The following is a 24309-nucleotide window of genomic DNA, read 5'->3' on the forward strand; positions in this document are numbered from 1 at the left end:
AAAAACAAAAAAACTTATGAAACACAAACATAACACTCAGAAATGTCCATTTACAATTACTGAACAATTGGTTGTTCCTCAAAATCAGTATCTTCATCTGATACAGGCTCAAACATATAGGGGCGGTTTCCTGGACAGGGATTATCTTAAACCAGGACTAGGCCTTAGTTTAAATACGAAATATAACTACTTTTAACAAACATACCTTACTAAAAACATTACTTGTGTGCATTTTGATGCAAAACAAAGGACACTGATGTATTTTAATATATGTCAGTGCAAGTTGTTTTCAGTTTGGACAGCTGTTACATTTATTTTAGTCTAGGACTAGTCTAATCCCTGTCTGGGAAACCGCCCCATTAGGTCTGTTTACTTAAAGGGATAGTCGGCCAAAAATGATATTAAACCCATGATTTACTCACCCCCAAGCTGTCCGAGTTGCATATGTCCATCGTTTTTCAGACAAACACATTTTCGGATATTTTAGAAAATGTTTTAGATCTTTCAGTTGATTAAATGTAATGTTACGGGGTCCACGACTTTCAAGTCCAAAAAAAGTGCGTCCATCCTTCACAAAATAAAAACGGCTCCAGGATGATAAACAAAGGTCTTCTGAGGGTAATCCGTGCGGTGTTGTTGTAGAAATATCCATATTTAAAACTTTATTAATGAAAATAAATACCTTCCGGTAGCGCCGCCATCTTAGACTGGAGGGGCGACAGTGGCCTAGTGGTTCATGTAGGTTGTCTACAAACCGGAAGGTTGGTGGTTCAATCCCCGGCTCCACCGGACCAAGTGTCGAGGTGTCCTTGAGCAAGACACCTAACCCCAGCCGCTCCCGACGAGCTGGCTGGCGCCTTGCATGGCTGACACCGCCGTCGGTGTATGAATGTGTGAGTGAATGGGTGAATGTGAGGCAAATTGTAAAGCGCTTTGGATGGCCATAGGTCTGTTAAAAGCGCTATATAAATGCAGTCCATTTACCATTTACCATTAGACTCCTCTGTATTCAGGAGAGAGTATTAGCGTAGTGTACGCACTTTTCTTAGTGACGTATGACAAATTCGGAGGGCGGGGGCACAGAGCAGCAGCAGAGTAGCCTCCGTAGGCTGCGTAAGCTCTCATCCTGAATGCGGACGCGTCTAAGATGGTGGCGCTACCAGAAGGTAGTTATTAATCATATTAATATTAATCATATTAATCATAAGTTATCCAGTGTGTTGCTTGACTTGTGACTCGCTCCTCCCGCAGCTCGTAACTCCTCCTTCCGAATTTTTTTGTACGTTATCGGAAAGAATCGCTAGAGCTGATCTGTCTTTTTTATAAATCTGATAAAACTAAATACTCTTGGGAGATATTAAGGATGTTAACATCATATATGCAGAAACAGCGTGTGTAATAGGAGCTTTAAAATTATTACAATGGCTCACTTTTAAATTGAACAAATCGATACTGTGAATAAACACATTCACTCATTACAATCATCTTCTTTTAATGAGGCAGCTAAACTTTTCGTAAGTTTTAAAACCCGACAGATAGTTTATTCATAAATAAAACACAATTAGGTAGTCATTTCAGTTTATTAAGTTTAACAAAGCAAAACAAAAGAAACCCTGGAAGCTGCTTAAGTGCTCCCTGTGGTACACATACCCCTATTGAGAATCACAGAATCTGCACAGCCTCCGTCTGACTGTGAGACTTTACAGCCATGGTTGTGTTGTAAATTGAATAAGTTCACAAAAGAAGATGGATTTGGCAGTGAGATTTTGAGATTGGGTTTTATTATATCTTGCACTTAGTGCACAGTTTCCATTCAGTTGTTGTTTTCATATTGCTACACAACACTAAAAAAACACTTCGATGTCATTGGATAAATTTTTAACTGGGAATGTTTCTGTGGTTGTGTGCAAAATGTATTAGTGCAATAGTACTCTGCAGAGTAATGAGACCGACAAGCTGTCACTTTATGTTCGGGATTGCTCTATACAGGTTGTGCTGGAGCGAACTGTGGAGCATTCCTTGCATATCTGTGGATTTGTGATTGATGGCCATTGTCAGATCCCAATTTCATCCTCCATTTCTCTCTTTCGATTTCTCTGCCTACTCTATCTTTTTAACCAGTGGCTATTTTTCTTGTCAGGTTGTGCCACTGCTAAACTGAAGCACTTGTCCTTTGACAGAGATCCTGGCCCACATTGGATCTCTTTAAAGACACTCATATATACAGTATATTTGGAGTTTCTCCTTAGAGACTTGATGTCAGTTTTTGACATTTGGTGGCAGGGCATCTGTGCCCGTCTGAGGCTGCTGTCAGTGGGTGTGCACATAGCGACATCACATCGGGTTTTACATTGGTATGGTGCTCTCGCAGATACCAATATCAGATGGATAGACAGAAAGATACAGAGTTTAAACAGAAAACTCACCTTCCAATGGTGATGAAATGTGCTAAGGCAAGGCAAAGTTGTACTTGCAGTGAATGATAGAGCCTGCCAACTCATACATTGACCTAAACATAAATGCAAATGGTTGCACTTTCAGTTTTAGTGAAAATATCGATGACTTGAGTTTTACTGCATCAATCAGCTTCAGTGTATCAGACATCGTTCTTCAAATAGGTAATAAAAGATTCACAAGATGCGACTGCACACACTTTTTTGGCACAGATGACCCTCAATCGTGCTTGTGGTGAATATCTGAACTATATATAACACCACACAGAGCCGCCAACGTCGAATGTATCAGACATGTAAATCATCTACAATGATTACTTTGTAAAAACTATTTGCCCTTATCAAAATGTTAATCTATGCTGCTCCTGACCCTTGATGCTCTAATAAATATTAACACAACAATCATATTATGCATAGCCTGGAACATGGCCCTTGTTAGGTAAATATAAGAGCCGTTGATTTTAAAGGAGCATTTGTTAAACGTCACACACCAGGTGTGTCTTTAACATCGCTTCATGAATAGCTTATGTCCGTTTACAGATAAGAGAGTCCGTTTGGTTTTAAAAGGCTTTTAGCATCAGATGTACTGACAGTAATTGACAAGTTCAACTTTAGGTGCTTTTATGATGGGAATGTGATAGATACTGAAAGTTATTCAACCATCTACATTTTCTTCCTGACCTCACATCCATCATAGGTGTAAGTGGACTCTTGAGTTGAGGAGTCAATATAAAGTAAAGCTCTTAATGTCAAGTGAATTTCAACTGTATCTTTTAGGCTAAAGTGTCAGAAAACTATCAAACTAACCATACTTTGTTACTTTGGATCCTACAGTAGGCAATAAGATCATAGGTTGTACTTATAGGGATTTTGTTTTGAAAGAATAGTAAATTGCACCGTAAAAAAATGCAGGATGAAGTTAAACAACTTGGTTTTGCAAGTCAATTCAACCTACTATTTAAAAAAAAGTTAACATGACTTAAAAATTTTTTTAACTTAATTTGTTAAAATAGCATAAAAACAAAAAAATTTGATTTGAAAAAATGCTTTAACAATGTACACTCACCTGAAGGATTATTAGGAACACTATACTAATACTGTGTTTGACCTCCTTTCGCCTTCAGAACTGCATTAATTCTACGTGGCATTGATTCAACAAGGTGCTGAAAGCATTCTTTAGAAATGTTGGCCCATATTAATATGATAGCATTAGGGCTAAACTGTGCCAAGAAAACATCCCCCACACTATTACACCACCACCAGCCTGCACAGTGGTAACAAGGCATGATGGATTCATGTTTTCATTCTGTTTACGCCAAATTCTGACTCTACCATCTGAATGTCTCAACAGAAATCAAGACTCATGAGACCAGGAAAAATTTTTCCAGTCTTCGACTGTCCAATTTTGGTGAGCTTGTGCAAATTGTAGCCTCTTTTTCCTATTTGTAGTGGAGATGAGTGGTACCCTGTGGGGTCTTCTGCTGTTGTAGCCCATCCGCCTCAAGGTTGTGCGTGTTGTGGCTTCACAAATGCTTTGCTGCATACCTCGGTTGGAACGAGTGGTTATTTCAGTCAAAGTTGCTCTTCTATCAGCTTGAATCAGTCGGCCCATTCTCCTCTGACCTGTAGCATCAACAAGGCATTTTCGCCCACAGGACTGCCGCATACTGGATGTTTTTCCTTTTTCACACCATTCTTTGTAAACCCTAGAAATGGTTGTAGGTGAAAATCCCAGTAACTAAGCAGATTGTGAAATACTCAGATCGGCCTGTCTGGCACCAACAACCATGCCAGGCTCAAAATTTCTTAAATCAACTTTCTTTCCCATTCTGACATTCAGTTTGGAGTTCAGGAGATTGTCTTGACCAGGACCACACCCCTTAATCCATTGAAGCAACTGCCATGTGATTGGTTGATTAGATAATTGCATTAATGAGATATTGAACAGGTGGTCCTAATAATCCTTTAGGTGAGTGTATAAAGTCAGATCGAAAAAGTCAGTATTGGCATAACATTTACTTTACAACAAACCAGGCATTTGTATTGTTTTTAACTTGAAATAAGAGTTTCAACCATCACGTTATCCAAAGGGATGTTTAGTTATTTCATTGGGTAAACATCTTTTTACTTGAATTTCTGAATCGAAACACAACAGTTAGAGGAAAGTTAATTTCTCACTAAATAATGATGTAAATTTTGGTCTGTTTCTCACACAAAGCTATAGTTCAGCTTTATTACCTTTGGTGAAATGTGAATAGTTGCTGCTTACATGGGCAAGGCTTTTCGCGGCAAACAAAATATTTTATGGTATTGTGAGCAGCAGCCACGACTTCGACCAATCAATGAAAAAAATATTAAAAGCCAATCAGAACTTTTTACTGAGCTCATAATGGATTTAGCCAAATCCTTAAAATAACATCACTTCTGCCAAACAAAAATGTAAGAAAATGTAAAAAAAATTTAAATAATTGAAGACAGTAATTCAAATGATAAATGAGACAAACAGAAAATGTATTATGTTGTTTGTATGTAGTTTTTAGTAAATGAAGCTTTATGGATGTGACATTTGCAGTCAAAACTTTAAATATAAATTCACAGAGAAAGATATATAAGTAATATAAGTTTTTGGGAGACAACATACTTTGTAAGAATTCTGTAAATAAAAAGACACAGACCAGATCCAGTAATACCCAACAAATGGAGAAAGGATGGCTTTTCAAAACACATTTAATATTTATTTTATTACTTTTTTTTGTATGTGCATTTATGAGAAAGAAGGAATGTTATGGATGTGACATTGCTCTGTTATGTGGATGCGACAATTATGGAAAATAAATTAAAAATAATTAAATCTCCAAATATTTACATCTGAGATATTAGGATGGTTAAAACGGGTAAAAATGTTGCATTGAATTGGCCAAACACAAATGTAACATTCCTGACTGTAACCATGGCAATGTCCGCCTTGTCACTGCAACACCAGCACTGCCCAGACTGCACAACACGCTTCCACTCTACGTGAAAGCGGCAGCCGCATGTTGATTCTGTGTCCCATGTGAAATGGCCTTTACCCCTTAAGTAAATAAATAATATTTAATTTATTTATATATTTTTTATAAGTTTCATTTGTCCAGTGCTATTTTATAATTACTATAATAAAGCTCATCCCCAGAGCTTCAATCTAAGTGACCAGCTAACTCCAGAGAAAAGAGATTTAGGCAGAAGTGTGTGTTCATGCAGTTTACCGTGTAAGTTGGTCTCGAAGGGCAAAGAAAACTTTTTGGAATAGACTCTGCCCAGCTGAGAAATATGCAAAGCTTATGCATAGCAAAAATTCAGCGTTAGACGTCAGTGTTTTCAGTCCTTCGGGGACTTTTTTTTTATAGTTTTTTTTTATAGTCGGGGGTCCTAAACTGAACATTTAGAAGATTATGAACAGTCATCAAAATTATCTTTGTGTTAAGCAGAACAAAGAAATGTATATAGGTTTATAACAGCTTGAGGGTGAATAAATGACAGAATTTTCATTTTTTGACTTTTAACAGCTTGCCATGCTTGATCAGAAAAGAAATGTTGCCACATAAATCCCTTTGGGCTGTTTTAGGTCTCCCAAGAGGTTTTAACTTTGAGTCAGACATTTTCTTGACATTCTGAAATGCTGAAATCACTGTTTACAGGTTTTTGTTACTGTAAACAGCTTGTGATATGAGGTACTGTATGCACTGTTGAGATTCTGATTGGTAGTCTGCTCTTAAGCATTGAGTCATTCTAAAGCCCTATTCAAATGGGATTAGTTTTACGAGGTAAATTGAGTAATGCAACTTTACCACAGGATGTCTGTAATATTAATGGCCAAGAGAACTAACTGATTAGAACTCTATCAGAAGTGGAAGGGGTTAATGCCTGTCGTGATTTGTGCATTACTTTTCTGATATCAGATAATATATATTATGCCTCATGAATTCTGACTGGTCTGGTAATAATTGCTTTACAGGTTTAGAACGAAAATAACCCAGGTTTGAGCTGCAATTTTCATAATCAATTAATCAGGCGATTGCTTTGTTAATTAATTGACTAATCAGATAAAAACCTAAACATCTATTCAATTAGATTTTTCACTTATTATAGCAAAATAATTCATGTGTAGAAGTTAAGGGTGCAACGGTTCTCTGTAAAGAATCAAACTAACCCATTATACTCCCACAGTTCGGTGCACCGTGTTTGATTCGACCACGCATTTCTAATATAGTTTAGTTGTTGAAAAAACAATGCATAAACATGCTAATGTATGGTTCTGAATACGCTATGCGTGTGTTTACATGTGAGTACCTGTCCAATCAACTCGTAGTATGCAAATCTGTTGCCAACCTCACATTTCCTCCTCAAGTGTGTGTGTTTGTGTGTGTTTTATTGGATGTGCCTTTCGTTTACACGGTGACTGCGTTTTTGGAGTTTAAAAACTTTAAAAAAGTGAAACCACCTTCCAGAGTGGAAATCTTAAAAATGATCTACCCTCACGTTCCCGTCTAAAGGGTAAAAACGCAAAAGTCTGCTCACGTCGTGTACGCGTTTAGGTCAAGGCATACACCATTTCAAGAAAATAACAACAAACATGTCGGATTATTTCCATACGTCGGACCATCAAGTTGCCATATCGGCTCTGATAAATATACAAGACTCTTTCCAGCAGTTATACGAAATATTCACAGGTACACTGTAAAAAGAATACTGTGAAAAATACAGTAACTTGCTGGCAGCAATTAGCTAGTAAGTTGCTGTATTTCATTTCACAGTATTCTTACTGTAAATGTAACTGCAGTAAAATTAAAATTACTGTGAACTCTTTTACAGTAATAATCACAGTACTGTATTTCATAACTACTACTGTAATAGGGATTACTGCATTTATTTTGTGTACTGTAAAATGAAGACACTGTTTGTCACAAAAATGCCATTTATTTTCTCACTTTAAATTACAAAAATTCATAAATTAAAAATAGCATAGCATACATTTTTTTCAACATGTTAAATTTTTTCTGTGAACATCTCAAAACTATTTTGAACACATACATTTTTTTTTAATATGTTAACATTTTTCTGTGAATATTTCATTTAATTTCAACACTTCATACAAAAACACTTTTCTGAACACACAAAACAATCAATATGTATTAAAATGTTTCTGGTAAATTACAAATGCATAAAAATTAAATGATTTACATTTACAGCAGGATTTCAAACCTGAATATTGTTTTTCTCCAAGACGTTTTTTTTTTCAGAACTATTATTCTTTTAAAACTGGACCTGAACTAGTTGACTTCCTGGGCTGGACTCTACCCTGTAGTGAAAGAAATTGACTATTAATGTAAAAGTTTATAAGCAAGACAGATGGGTTGATGACATATATATAAAAGTTTACTTCACAGTGTTTTAAAGGTGCGGTGTGTAATTTCAAGAAGGATCTCTTGACAGAAATGCAAAATAATATACAAAACTTAATTATCAGGGGTGTATAAAGACCTTTCATAATGAACCGTTATGTGTTTATTGCCTTAGAATGAGACGTTTTAACTACATACACAGAGGGTCCCCTTACATGGAAGCCGCCATTTTGTGCAGCCATGTTTCTACAGAAGCCCTTAACGGCAAACTTTTTTACTAAGTTGTCTCCAACTATGACATGTTTGTCCGGTGGCAGCTACCGTAGCTTCTCTATGTGTTTCAAAAGCAAGAGGTGAGCAGTGGACTGAGCAGTTGGTTGCAATTCACAACTTCACCACTAGATGCCGCTAAAATTTACACACTGCACCTTTAAATAAACAATTTTTATTTTTTATATGCTCTGTTGGTGGTTTGTGGAGTAAAATCTAATATTTATTATTTAATAACTGTCTACATTAAAGGCGGAGTGCATAATGTTTGAAAAACGCTTTGGAAAAGGAGACGGGCCGACTACCAAAACACACTTAAAGCCAATCAGCAGTAAGGAGCATGTCTACTAACCGACATCCTTGCTGGGTTGCGTATGTGTGAGGCGGGTCTTTTAAAAGAAGGTCCAGATTCTATTGGGGTAGGGGCGTGTTTGTTTAGGTGATTTCAAATATCAACAATGGCTTTCAAACATTGTGCACTCCGCCTTTAATACTATTATAAAATTATACATAAATATCCCACATTTCTGCCACAATACCATGTTTACAGTTAGTGATACAACAGTGAAATTTATGGTAAATATTTGTTGATTTGTGAATGGAAAAGTATTGTTTCACTCGACGCGCCAAACACATATTTTGAAATGACGAACCACACACATGACGGGCTACATACATGTTGTGACAAACTTTGCATCGTGCGCCCTCGAAAAAAGAAGTCACCGGCCGCCACTGCATTAGACTAGCTGTGCTGCTTTTCTACCATTTGCATGGTGAGTTAAATTAAACGTTTGATGTTTAACAATAGCACAACAGTTGATAAACAAAAATAAACACTTTAAAAAGTATTTTACTTATCGGGTAGTTGGTTAAAGAATGACTACTCAAATATTTGTTCCCATTCCTAGTCAAAACTATATAAAAAACACTATATATAAAAGTGCTTACCTCTGGATAAATTCCAATGTAGTGGCTGCATCATACATGGCTAGAGCAGAAGTGAAATCACAACGGTCACTCAATTGGAGGAGAACTCTGCCCTCGATGGAAAGCATCCATTTTTTGCCCCCAGAATGGACTCTCCTAAAAAATATTAAATAAAAGTTGCCATTGCACAGTATTCAATCTGATATGGTTTACTATTTTACATAAGCAAAATTTATTGAAAACACTAGCCCTACATAACTACCTATTAGATCAATAACCACTAGAGATTTTTGGAATGTATGTGCAAGATGACATAAAACTTTGTTCACACCACACAGTGACTCGATACAAATATGCTTTATAGATGAAGTAACCCTTAAAATTGACATCTATTGTGTATGTCGAGTGCTGGGATCTTACCGAGCATGATGAGCCTTGGAGTGCTTGGCAGGGAAATCTGGGCCTCAGCATCTGTTTAGGTGGAAGTTTCCTGTAACACAAAATAAACCAACAAATAAAAACGATTAGAAATCACAAGTACAATATTCATAAGAGAAAAAGTGTGTCAATACTGTACAAAAATAACTTGCATCAACCAAGAGAAAAACAGCTTCTTCCTGTTGCATGGTTTCTGTGCACTTTAACATGTTTGATATATTAATATACACTAGTCAACATTTGAAGTGGATCAAAACTTTTCCTAAAAGTTGTCTTAAAGCCAATGCCCAATACCCGTTCTTGTCTTAGGACAACTTTGATGAACGTTTTTGATCCACTTCAAATGTTGACTACTATATATATAAATCATAGAATAAACAACATTGCTTGCATTTGAAAATCATCATGCATGCCAGTTCATGTAAATTATGTACCTGGAACGATGGTCGATGGCTCTTGTCTGCAGTCTGAAAGGAAAAAAAAAGAGGTGAATAAAAGAACGAGTAAGATCTCGAAATATCTTAATACAGTGCGAGAATATTATAATACTATAATATATATACACAATTTCAAACTATTTTGAATTCAGCAATGCTAACGTTAGGTACTCTTTAATCAAATAAAAAAGACGTTATAAATGTAATGTCACCAGATAAGACAAATACAATATGCTCCCCAAAGTCGGGTATAACACTTCAAATTAGGCTATTAACAATCTAACGTTATAGTTTCTGCAGTTTGACCTCCAATGAAGTTCAGAAAAATCGTGAAATTATGAAAAATGTGTGTTACTGTGTTTTCTTTCGAATCGGCCCGCTTAACTTTATGTCCGTTTCCTCAGGCAGCAACGTAAGCGAGAAAGAGAAAAAAACGAGAGATTTAAACGAATATCGCGCCAATAAATACAAAAATACACACTTTTAAATTAATTTTGGTTCACAATGCTAACGCTATAATTAAATTAAAGACGTTATAAATGTAATGTTGCCGGATAAGTCTTACCTCATATCTCCTCAGCTGCGTTTTCTTTCAGCTCGAGAGACTGGTTTCAGCCTGCGGAGGTCGTCGCACTCGCATATGCAGGGTCCATACGTCATCAACCCTGGGTTATTTAAGTTAACTGACCATTAGATTCGCAAGTCATAAGCATATTAAACAATTTACTATTAACTTAGAATAACAGTCAACTTTATAATTGTTAATATTCTGAAACAAGACAGTTTTGATGACGTATGCAGCCGAGAAATGCGACCTCCGGAGGCTGCAGCCTTCGCATTGAAACACGGCCAATTACTATTATTATTAAATTATTATCCTTCTCTAAACTAATGACGTTATAAAATGTTGCCAGACTAGAAAATATATCGAAATCATGCAGAAATATATATTTGTGGTAATAAAATTGCAAAATGCACACACGAGACGGGTTTACTAGGAAGTGTGCCGCTCATTACTCCTCTCTCTCAGTGCACTCTTAAAGTTGAACAAACAGGTGACTTTACAAGAGTAAACTTTGAAATTAAATTAGCAAATTTACCTTTCTGAAGTAAAAATTCTGATGAAAGTGTGGAATTTCGTAGCTTTCCTTGGCTGAAGAAAAAAATCCTCTAGAAATTGCTGTATTGTGATTCACAGAAAAAATATTTTTACTGTAGAATTTACCCGCCATTGAAAAAAGACCATGATGCTTTGCAGATCTACAGCAATTTGCTGTATACAAGTTCTACAGTAAGCATTTGCTCATTTTACAGTAATAATGCTGTGAAAACTACAGAAATTTGTTACAGTGTAGTATTACTGATCAGAGAAGACGTATTAATTACCTCCATAAAACTATTGATGCGCAAACTCGTCGAAGGGAAACCAGATGGCTTTGGACAAGACTTGGGAGAACATGCAAGAGTGTTGTACGCAGGCTCGCCTACTTGGTGGTGTTGTGTGTCAGTGCTTCACATTGCCATCTACTGTAGCCGTCTGGAGTGCATACTACATTGAATATCACACACTTTTGCGTCACCATATGCACGCAGATTTCCTCCTTAAAATGCTTGTATAAATGCGGAATAGTGATAACACAACGCCACTTTTGCGTTTTCTTTTCAGATCATTTCCGTGTAAACGTAGCCTATAAGTCTCAAGAAAATGTGGACAAAACTGTATATTTTGCATGGCGCGAGTGCCGTATGCTCAAGACAGTACATCTAATATGGCGAGTCACTTATTGCGTCGTCATCACCAGGGTGTTGTTGATAGCATGCAATCGCAGGTGAGACCGAAACAGCACACATTGCCTCCTGTCTTTAAATGTTAACAAACCGATCTTCTTGCGAAAAATTGGAAGATAGTGGCATAGAATACAAAAAGTTACCCAGTGTTCTAAGCTATTTTATGTTCATTTTGAGGTGCACTGAATGTTGGTACATGTAGTATAATAATGCAAGTACTCTTAAGTGAAAATGTTGATTTTGGCAGCGGTTATAAACTGCTTAGGTTTTTATTTTTGTAAAGAAGCCTGTTGTGACCAAAGTGTTAGGTGTTTGTAACCAAATAAAAAAAAAAATATTTTCTTTGAATTTGACAGTAGCGTTTTTGTCCCCGTAAACATACACACACCGAAACGTACCAAAACTGTGACCATAAAACTGTGACACACACCGAACCATGAGTAATTTTAACCATTGCACCTAGGGATCGATCGAAATGGATTTTTTAGTGCCGATGCGATACCGATTTTTGTTTCATCAGCCCTAGCCGAGGACCGATACAGGCTGCCGATTTTCTTGAGCCAATATTTGGAGCCGATACTGATGCCAAATGTTACAAGTCTCAATTTAAAAAAGTAACACTTATTGAACTTTAAAAAAAATAAAAAACTATATTTAACAAATAGTAAAAACAGGTGAGGGTGCTATGGAACCATGAACTGCACTCTCCACAATGACGAGAAACTATCAGCAAAGGATATTGATTTCTAGCACTTTACTACTACAAAGACATGTAGAGATGAGAAATAAAAACCTGCCATGTCCAGCTATGATCAGCTGTTAGGCCAAGCTTTTGATGTTGTCATGGAAAGGTTGGTTATTTTTTGTCACATGACCTGCAATCGCTTGCGGCTTTCAGCACTCTGTCTGTAAATAATGGCGGAAAAAACAACTTTTTTGCATTAAGTACTGCATTATGCAAACATGCCTTCCATTGTAGCTAATGGCTCTGTCCCAAAACCTTGTGAGCTGTCTTCATAAGCAGATGCCATCTAAAACCACACCATAAGAATCATGGAGCCTCATAAGCAATTAGTTTGGATGCTACACTTACAGTAGGCATAAACTTGCATGGTTAGCGCTCTTCTGATGTCTTTAAATTCTGCCTCCCTAGGCAGCTACAGTAACTAGGTTTGGTAACAGAGATTAGTCTTGTTCTTCCTCAAGTGTAGGCACTACAGTCTTGTTTTGCAATCATTTGCCAGATGCGGTCCATTTGGGCAAACATATGTTCCATTGTTGCTTCTGTGTAAGACAATTTTCTGACACTGTGATGTCCAAACAGACACCGACCGCTGAGTGCAGGCTGCCTAGTGCTGTTTTTGCCCTGTGGGACAGCTATATCTGGAGAATGCCTCAGGTGTCTTGTAGACTTTTAACCCTAAGAGAGGCAATGACCTGAATATATCATTCCCCCCATCCATTTCCTCATTGTCTGTCACTCACCTTTTCTGATTCTTTTTTCCCGGTCGCATCATCCTTTGATTCAAAATGTCTCTCTCACCTTTGTAATACAATTCACTACAAATCACTCTTCCAGATAAACAACAGTACCTATGCATACTGTATGTCTGCTACGTCCAAAGACCTTAATATAAATGTAGCGTGTTTGTCTTTTCTGACACATAACTGAAAAGGCTTGAACAGACCAGCGTGCTATTTTCATACACCGTACCAATAAGTGCACATGCCTGACTTCCCCTACTTATCCTTTCACTGAGTACATTGTTCATGTGGCCGTATGGAAAGACTTTTTCTCTGTAATGAGAGAGAGAGAGTGACCCGGACTTACTCTGGTCCTCTTGTACTGTTGTGCTTGAACATTCATGTGATGTGACTTAAATGGGAGCAGCACTGTTATTAATGTTTTACCTCTTTTCCCACCCTGACAAACTTTAAAGAACAAGAATGATGTATTTTATGAAGAAAAAAGTAGGATGAGGTTTTAGAAAAAAGACATTTTTGTTAGTAAGGAAACACTTTTTTTCTAAAGTATGTACTGTAAAATGAATTGTATGGCATTGGTGCCAGAAATGTACTGTTAAAAATAAGGTGACATTGCATCTAAATAAAATGTAATCAAATATGATGCGTTATGTTGGGACTTTATATTATAAAATTGCAAGGTGAATAATACTTTATATTAATTTAACTGCAAACGTGCATCTATTGTAATGCTTAATATGTTTTAGATGTTTAAGGGTGTTTTCACATATACACTGTTTAGGTCGACCCAAATGACGTGTCGCTCCGAGTACGGTGCGTTTGGGTCAGTGTGAACACAACAGCCGCACTCGGGTGCGCACTAAACGACTGCTCCGAGACCGCTCTAAACAGGTGGTCTCGGAGCGGCTGTTGCCGAACTCTGGGGCGACCCACCTGTGGTGTGAACACTGCTGGACCTCGGGCCGAACCAAATACAGGAAGTTCTCCACATGTTTGAGCCACTGGGCTTTCGTTGTGACATGAGCCGGGTGTTATATTGTGGGTTAACAACAAACAAGCCAATCCTGGTCCGTTGCATAGAGATTCGCTGTCTCCTTTACGTTTGAGCTGATGATTTTATAAATGCATAGCTGTCCTCCACACACAAGTAGTGACATTACGGGCTTTTTAGCAAACGGCTCCGTGAGAAAGGCTTTAATAGAACAGCTACGCAATTTCGCGTTAAAGCAAAGAAACTTCGCAAAGACGTGCATCGTTTATCTCCACATCTTGATAGCTGCGCTCTCCCTGTCAAGCTGGTTGTCGTGGAAACGTGGGGGTGGTCATCATGAGACGGTAAGAGCTGTCAGAGACCAATGACAGCGCTGACCGTTGTCACATGGTGTACGGTGCGGCATGTCGAGTAAAGTAAAAAATATATATATGTGAACACGGACCGCACTAACTGAAAAATGATACAATGTATTTTGGTGCGCTCCGAGGCCGCACCACGGTGCGCACCAACATATGTGAAAACAACCTTATTCTGTCAATTCTTATACTGTAAGTACTGAAAGTGTTTTACATGATCTTATTGTGTTAAAGGATTTGTCAATATTCTTTAAAAAAATCCAGATAATTTACTCACCACCATGTCATCCAAAATGTTGATGTCTTTCTTTGTTCAGTCAAGAAGAAATTATGTTTTTTGAGGAAAACATTCCAGGATTTTTCTCATTTTAATGGACTTTAATGGACCCCAACACTTAACACTTAACTCAAAACTTAACAGTTTTTTTCAACGGAGTTTCAAAGGACCCCAAACGATCCCAACCGAGGCATAAGCGTCTTATATAGCGAAACGATTGTCATTTTTGACAAGAAAAAATAAAAAATATGCACTTTTAAACCACAACTTCTCTTCTATCTCGGGTCCTGTGATGCGCCAACGCGACCTCACGTAATACGTCAAGAGGTCACAGATGACGTATGCGAAACTACGCCCCAGTGTTGACAAGTGTGGAGAAAGAGGACCGCACCGACGTTGTTGTATGTGTAATGATACTAGTTAATGTTTTTGTGTCAGTTTATTGTTTAAAATGGTCCGCAAATGTGCGTTTTATATATGTAACACATGACCTCCCTACGTCACTACGCAATTACGTGAGGTCGCACTGGCGTGTCACAGGACCGGAGATAGACGAGAAGTTGTGGTTTAAAAGTGCATTTTTTTCTTGTCAAAAATGACAACTGTTTCACTAGATAAGACCCTTATGCCTCGTTTGGGATCATTTAGAGTCCTTTGAAACTCCGTTGAAAAAAGTGTTGGGGCTTCATTAAAGTCCATTAAAATGAGAAAAATCCTGGAATGTTTTCCTTAAAAACATAATGGCTTCTCGACTAAACAAAGAAAGACATCAACATTTTGGATGACATGGTGGTGAGTAAATTATCTGGATTTTTTTTAAGAAAATGGACTAATCCTTTAATAGATTTGTTCACCATGCACTGTAACTATCATTTATATGTTTTTACCATAGCAGTCTAATTCTTTTTGGAATAAAAATAAAATTAGATTTCTACATTAGGTGTTTGATGAAGATCTCCATAAAGATCAGACTGTATCCTGTGTAGGACCCAAGTGACCCAGCTGACTTTGTGGCAATGAGCTCAAAAGATAAACTTCCCACCAGTTTAATATTAATGAGACGCAGCGACATCAAACGAGGCTCCTCGCTGGACGCAACTTCTGTTCTCTTCATGTCTCCAGCATGTCATAATGCATTTCATTATAAAGTCATAAAGCAACATTATGCCTTTATGAACAGCCCGAAGGTCCCAACAGGCTATATTTTTAATAGAAAACAGAATAGAATAGGAAAGATTAGACTTAAGTTTGCAACACTTTCATAGGAGGTATAAGGAAACTACTTTTTGCAATGTGATGAATGTTTTTGCAATAGAGCCTTCAGGACAAATATTAAGTTTAATGTTGTATAGAATACAAGCGGAGAGAGTGGAATTTTTTTTCAGCATTCAGTTTCGAAGAGGAAGTAGCTACACCTGCCTTACTTAAAATTAATGTGGCCTTATATGGAGCACTGAGTATAGAAAAGTCTGTTTGAGAGCATGTATTTGCTGATATATAATTTAGCTTTTTCTCTACCTGACAGGATGGACCAAGTTTGCCCGGCTAACCAGGGCATTAACCAATAGCCGGGGCACATTGCAGCAGCTGGCGCCTATTAACAAGACAGAGGTCAGCCACAAGCATTCGCGACTGGCAGAGGTGAGTTTCATCAAAGGCTATACACTGAAAAAAAATGATTCATTAAATTTACTCAATTTTTTTAAGGTAAGTGGTTGCAATCAATTTAATTAAGCTACATATACACAAAAAAAATAGGAATACAACACAAAAAAAAAACTTTTGTTTGAATGTAGCTTAAATAAATTGATTGCAACCACTTACCTTAAAAATTTGAGTAAATTGAATTAATAATTTTTTTTTCAGATAATAACAAAACAGTGATAATACTACAGTATGAATAAGAAAAAAGTGTAACGCTCGATATGGCAACTCTATTGTTAGAAGTCCTGCCTTCTAGGGCTGCAGGATAAATCGAATGCGATTGTCACGCGCATCTCGTCAGTAAAGCCGGTTCCTTGATCAGTAATAAATTGGCATCAGCTGCTTCCAGATGTAGCGGCATTTACTAAACAGAGCCGTTGTTCACCGACAAGGGGGACAAGCGGGCGATTCATCTTCAATTACGAATGCGATATTTCCCCTGGCGATGACGGTTTTATACTAATCAAGGAACCGGCTTTACTGACGACATGCGCATGAATCACATGCGATTTATCATGCAACCCTGCTGCCTTCTAGTAGACAAACATCAATCGTTAGAGTCTGATGAGGCGCTTTGTACTGAGTGTTGTTGAAGTACTTACCAGCTTTGCACATGCAATTCATGGTTAAAATGCGTTATTTTAAAGGGCCAATATTTTTATAAGATGAAAGTCTGATATAAGTCTGAGGTGTGCCTAAATGTGTCGGTGAAGCTTCAGCTTCAGCAGATCATTTGTTATACAGTAGCATGCCCCTCTAATTGGACAGGAACAAAAATCGCTGTTTTCATGTTTGTACCTTTAAATGCAAATGAGTAAAGAGAAAAAAGTGAAAGTGATAAGCATTCAACGAATACTCGAAATGTGACCTCTACGTTAAACCCATTTTAGTGACTAGTGAACACATGCACTGCAAGTCGTGAACATACGGAGCAGTGGGCAGCTAATGTCTTGTGAAATGTCACCTTTAATATATTTTAGTACAAGGTGTTTTGAAATGAAGGTAGCTCAACCTTGCATTTTAGTCTGGGACCATGACCCTTGCATGGGAAACCGGCCCATAGACAACCATCGTTTAAATACCAGGCTAATGTTTTCTGATGATCCCTTAACCTTGTTTACTCTTTTCATTATGAGGACCACCTAACATATTTTCAGAAGTCATTTTTGAATATTTTACTATATTTGTGAGTTATTTTCGTACATGATACCTGTCTACATTCATTTTTATAAATATTTACCCCAACCCCACACATATTTGAACATACTGTACAAGAGGTCACTTGTTCCCTCTCTCTCTTTGTGCTGTCCCACATAGCGGAAATAGTTAAGTCTGACTTTATTCCCAGACAAATGACTTAGCGACTTAGCTGTGTAATGACTGTTGATGTAAGCTCTATGTCTCTGTAAGTGTCTGGTGTATTATTTCTTATGATGCCCTTACAACATTAATAGACTCTTAATTCACGAGGCATATATTGCTTACAGTGCATGATTTTGGCAGTGTAACAGACTAGCTTGAATCAGCATGAATTTTCAACCTCACTTCTTTCATCTCAGACCCCCTAAAATGTGCAACTAATTCTGCTATCGGTGCCCTTAAAGGGGACATTTCGCAAACTTTAAAAAAAATGCATATAGATAATTTATTTTACGTAGCATGTTAAAATTGCCACTTTGTAGGTGTGAGCAAAAATGTGTCGTTATTGGGTGTGTACTTTAAAATGCAGATGAGCTGATCTCTGCACTAAATGGCAGTGCTGTCGTTAGATAGTGCAGATTAGGGGGCTGTATTATTCCCTTTTGACATCACAAGAGGGGCCAAATTTCAATGACCTATTTTTTCACATACTTGCAGAGAATGGTTTACCAAAACTAAGTTACTGGGTTGATCTTTTTCATGTTTTCTAGGTTGATAGAAGCATTGGGGACCCAATTATAGCACTGAAACATGGAAAAATTTAGATTTTTATGATATGTCCCCTTTAAAAATATGTGATTGTCTGGTTTGTTTTGACATAGTTAACATCCCATAACATTTTAAAAAAGAAAAACACTCCATTTCCCCTTTTTCTAATCCAAACACTCTATATTTCTTTGAAATTAATCAAATGAAACCAAGCTTCTCACAGATCTTGATAAACAGATGCAACTTTAATTCATTTTTAAATGTTGTCAGTCAATCAAGTTTTAGATTTGCAATTTCTCACACTTTTAAATTAAAATACAGTACTTATAGAGAACTGAACCCATAGCATCACCCCTGTATCATATTCTAACTCTCATTGTCTTATTCTTTCTTCTTCTTTTTTTATACTCATTCAGTTTCTCTTTTACTGTCCCCAAGGCTCTTCAGCTGGGCTCTGACATCCTTCCTCAATACAAGCAAGAGGCTCCTAAAACTCCACCTCATATAATCCTGCACTACTGCACCTTTAAGACCACATGGGACTGGGTCATTCTCATCCTTACCTTTTACACGGCCATCATGGTTCCCTACAATGTCTCCTTTAAGACCAAACAAAACAACCTGGTGTGGTTGGTTCTGGACAGCGTGGTGGATGTCATCTTCCTAGTGGATATTGTGTTGAACTTTCATACTACTTTTGTGGGTCCTGGAGGAGAGGTTATATCGGACCCAAAGCTCATACGTATGAATTACTTGAAGACCTGGTTTGTCATAGACCTGCTGTCTTGCCTGCCCTATGACATCATCAATGCCTTTGAAAACGTGGACGAGGTAAGCCCAATTTTTTTTAACATTGATTCATTAAGTGACTTAAAGATGAGAGAGCATTTAACATTTAGATCAAATTACAGTAAAAGGCAAGGAATGGTAGAAACAGTGAGTTGTGAATCAAATTGCTTTGGATATACAGTGGCTATAACGTATTCATTATGTTTAATAAGCAAAAATTGACATGAAAGGATAATTTAACTGGAACAGACCTGAAACCTGGCAAGTTTCCTCTTGATTTAATTTACTTTGCATACCATGATTTTCATTCCAATTATTGTTGACTAAAAATCTTTTGAGCGGTAATTGTTTTACAATCCATTCGATGAGACGTAATACATCTGATTGATCTCAAATGACCCCCAATGAAAAAAGCAAAATTAAATAAACCTTCTCTTTTGCTTTTAGTATCACTGAATTTATGTTTATGCAGTATTCCAATTAAATTTTCTCAGCCCGGCTTTTGCATTATAATTGATCCTCCTCCATGTTGCTAAAGAATTCATCTCTGAATCTTATTTGTGTGGTAATTATAGTTTGCTCAGGACTTTTCCAGCACAGATTTCTATTTCCTACAGCGACTTGCATTCCCCGTCTTCGTGTGTATGCGCCCAGCTTTGTTTGCATCTGTAAAGCTATATTTTCCTCGACGGAAAGGAGTGAGTTTTAGACTTAGCCATCCTCACCCTTACTAAATCAGATCCACTGCATGGCTGAAACCATTATTGGCATCTCTTTCCGAATCAGTTGCTTCTGGACATTAGCTTAATTGATTTCAACCCAGCCAGACAGTTCAATGATAAGTGGGCTGGTAGACTCGCAGAGTCTCTGTAGATCTGTGTTTAAAGCAGAGGCTGGGATGGACTGACCGACTCTGAAGGCTTAAGGACAAGATATCTTCTGATATCAGTTGAAATAATGTTTGGCAGTGCTCGGAGGCGGAGCTGCTGTGATATGTTGTTGCCACAGGGGGCAGCATTTGCCAAACTAGTAGATGCGGCTTATTCTCCACTTGAATAAAAAGTGCTTTTAAAATTAATTACAGTAAGGCCTCAGGTAAACTCTTACACCTGTGTTTGGGTGTAAAGCCTTGCCAGATATCTTGTTTTTTCTGCTTCTGTGTACTTGGAGTTCTTTCAGAAGGATCAGCGGGAGCTTAACTCACCGTGTTCATATTTTATTTTGTTTCATTTGTCTTGAGGCAGCAGTGCAGCTAATATAAAAAGCTGAGAGAAAAGTGCTAATCCCAAAAACTTTAAATGGGGGCAGTCGACTTAATGAATGCAGGTTGAATTGGGCGGCTGTTAGCGTTCTGAATAAATAAGATTTACCTTTAAGCTTCTTTACAGTAGTAATCTCTGTATGCATATATACGATGTGATATATTTATTCAATAAAAAGCCTCTTTGGTTTCTTACCCATGCCCATCAGTTCACGGTTGCCCTGGCAACGGACATCATCTTCCCATTGTGGCGATGCTGTCAGTGCCTTAATTTTTGCATCATTGAAACAATCAATAAAATCCCAAACCTGACATGTACTTCAATAAAATGTTCCCTTTTTGTAAACTCACGAGCACAGCTGTATCAGTCATGTTGTGTATTAAATGCGAATTGAGAAAGAAATAAGAGTTCAGCTGGGGTCTTTGATTCTTCTGTGGTTTAAAGTGGGACGAGAGCCTTTGATTGTTTGTTTTAGCTTCTATTCTTTGTTCTAGACAATAATTCTCTGATGGTACCTGCAATTTAATATTACAGTATTGTACCTTAGATCTGGGAACATTTTGGATATTATGTTTTATAGCTTGTAGGATTGGTTTAGCATAACAGTTGAAATCGAGTTAGTTCAAAGCAAACAAACACAGAGCTATATTTGTCTAATCTCTGGAGCGAAAGATAATATTAATAAAAGTTTATATAAATACACTTTTCAAGAAATGGTCAAAATATATACCCCTATGTCACTGGGGCATTACCTCTTAAAAAAGTCACACAATGTACCATTTAGGTACAGATACATTAATTTCAGAGCAATATGTACCTCTGAGATACTACTTCTCTGAGGTACTAATATGAACTTCGTTGCATTTTTAAAGGGTAAAACCCCAGTAACAGCTGAGGAACATATTTTGACAGTGTGTAATGTTTGCACTGATATAAAAAAACCTGAATGGGAGCATTCTCTTGTTATTTGATCAAACTACTACTCAAAAACCTATTTAAAATAAAAATATCCATACAAAACTTTGAACGCATACCTCTGAAACAAAGTCTTGCATAGGAATGCAGATCAAGAAAATTACATTTATAAAAACCGTCGATAAAGGGCTAAAAGAGAACAAGGAAAGTGAAACAAGAACAGTGTTTTTCCAAAGTGAAACGTGAGATTCAATTGATACAAATCACATCAGCAAAAAATCAGAGGCATAAGAGATTTTATGGAGAGGCCAAATGACAATTTGAGTCAAGCATCTCAGTTTTCCTCATGCATTTATGCTTTTGTCTCTCTTTATGTGTGCACATACAGTACAGTATCTCTGCCGTGCCTACTGTATATATTTACCAGCAGAGAGAGTTTGAATTAAAGCTAATGGCCACTGGCACACCTGCTGTTGAAATGTCATACTCTGCTTTCTCAGTGAATTGTTTCTCTCCCAAACCTGACAGAAACTACATCTGCAGTAAGACACGTGTCGAGCTGACAGGTGTTAAAGCTAGTGTGCACTGTGTTAGACCCCTAGTGAGTCCTGGTTTAAATACAGCACTGCAGGCGATCTATTAAATATTATTATTAATATATATATAGTGTACATTACATAGAAAGCAAAGCAAAAAGAGTATTAGTACTGGTCACTGATGTTAAACATATTAAAATGCTGCAAATATGATTTAAATAAGAAGCATTTGGCAGCTGTGCAGCTGTCTGTTATAGAAATGACATGCAGCTGTCAAGTGCTTTCCTAAGGGCTGGAGCCCGTTTGTCTTGAATCCCTGCAAGACACATGCATTGTCTATTAATTATGCCAGTTTCTAAACTACATGTTAGTTTACTAAAAATCTGTTACCATAGACATTGTTCCTCATAACTGTGTGAGATTTGCAGAGCTTGAAGGGTAATTTTTTTTACAATTAATAACAAAGTTAATGTACTCTGTAATTTTTACTAGATAATATTGTACTGTTAAATTGACGATCATGACTGTACTAACAGTTATACATGTATAGAGCATCTGTGTGGTTGTCACAATTCCAGTCTGTTCTTCTGCCTTTCCCCACTCATCTCCCTCCGGACTCCATTTACCATAATCCTGTTTTATGTATGTAATTATCCTCACCTGCTAGCCATCATCCTAATTAACTCCACTCCATAGATATTCTTTCGGTGTTCCACATTGTTGTCTGGTCTACGCTATAGTTACACTTTTAAAGCAAATGTGTTAAAATAACACATCTTGTGTTGTCCCTTCTATTCATGTTTCCTAATGGGGGGTATGTTTAAAGGGAAAGGTCACTCAAAAATAAAAATTATGTCATCATTTACTCACTCTCGTGTTGTTAGAAACCTGTATAAATTTCTTTTTTCTGATGAACACGAATGAAGATATTTTGAGGAATGTTTGTAAATAAACAGTTTGTGAGCCCATATACTTCCATAGTTTTCTTCTTTTTTTTTATGGAAGTGAATGGGGCTCATGAACGGTTTGGTAACAAATATTCCTCAAAATAGCTTCTTTCATGGGCATTAGAACAAAGGTTTGTAACAACACGAGAGTGAGTAAATGACGACAGAATTTTCATTTTTGGGCGAACTATCCCTTTAATACGTGCAAGCAGGGTAAGTCAAACCCGTTTCAGAAGAAGAGGTAACTTAGACTCAAGAGTCTGTTTCCAGGGTAACTTTCTCTGTGAACCTTAGCTGGTCAGGAGCAGGTTTATTCTGTAAACTCAGAGTTTTTTGCTGTCTTCTTTTCCTTTTTTAATGAGTAGCGTTTTTTAAATATCTTGCTAGTTCATTCAGTACATTCATTCATTGGGCACATTTTTATTACGAACATTGTAAAAAAATGTTTTCTATAAGTTATAATCAAATTGCAAAATTTATAACAGTAAATTGAAATAACTTGTAAAGCCAATTTGATATAGATATTTTAGCAGTAAGAACGTAAACAAACAGCTTTCTTGGAACAAATGTAACTTCCGGTAAACTTCAATGAAAAATCAATAACAACAACGTCCTTTTACAGTAGTTTATTTTTGATAACAAGCAAAATAAATCTTGCACAAAAATGCTGTAATTATGCAGCTGGTTGCCAGAAACTTACTGTAGAAGATAAAGACTGAAAGTGTTTCATGTTCATTTAACTTTGAACAAACTGTTGCCATTAAATAACATAAATGTAAAATCTACAGTAAGTTACTGGCAGCTAGTTGCCAGTAATACCCAGTAATACTGTAATTTCTACAGACATTTTTTTACAGTGGTGAATCATAATATCAAAGCTCCATTGATGTTGGCTTCTCATAGTGGTTGTGTGCACATGCTTAACTCAGTGTCAGTTTACTCGGAGTTGCTTGAGCTAAATCAGATCAGCTGTTCTGAAACCAAAAACTCAGAGTTGGTTGAACCTCCTTATTGAAAGGGCTCCAGATACATAATGTTAGTACATCTTGAATTAACCCGGATTTACTACAAGAAAAATAAACTTGCAAATGAAGGCAAAACGTAACTGTAGATTTATTCTAAAACCTTGTGTTGTTCACACTGTTTTGCTTTTTTAAACAATTACATTATTTGAAGCTATTTTACTGTATAACAAGATGGACACACAAAGTAATATTTTGGACACTTGGGCTTAGTTAAATTAGGACATATAAGCAGCTTTAGTAAATGTGACTTAGAAAAAAACCTTACTGGTGTGCATCCTAAGACAAATCAATGGCACAGATATATTTTAAAATATGTCAGTGCAAGTTGTTTTTAGGTAAGACAGCTCAAACATACATTTGAGTCTGGGACTAAGCTTCATTTTGTCTGTGAAACTGGGCCTTGACTGATTTGTGTGT

The 24309-nt window shown here is 37.0% G+C and overlaps 1 protein-coding gene across 4 annotated transcripts in view; it reads left to right on the forward strand.

The window, feature by feature from the left end:
• Positions 1-24309, forward strand: part of kcnh5a (potassium voltage-gated channel, subfamily H (eag-related), member 5a) — a 105559-nt gene that overhangs the window by 19786 nt on the left and 61464 nt on the right. For all 4 annotated transcript variants that reach the window (XM_065257210.1, XM_065257212.1, XM_065257208.1 and 1 more), the window contains 2 exons: positions 16332-16447; positions 18857-19249. In XM_065257210.1, coding sequence (XP_065113282.1) covers positions 16332-16447; positions 18857-19249 — 509 coding nt within the window. The remainder of the gene's footprint in view (positions 1-16331; positions 16448-18856; positions 19250-24309) is intronic.

The sequence above is a fragment of the Paramisgurnus dabryanus genome, chromosome 12 (assembly GCF_030506205.2).
Source record: "Paramisgurnus dabryanus chromosome 12, PD_genome_1.1, whole genome shotgun sequence".
Taxonomy (NCBI): Eukaryota; Metazoa; Chordata; class Actinopteri; order Cypriniformes; family Cobitidae; genus Paramisgurnus; species Paramisgurnus dabryanus.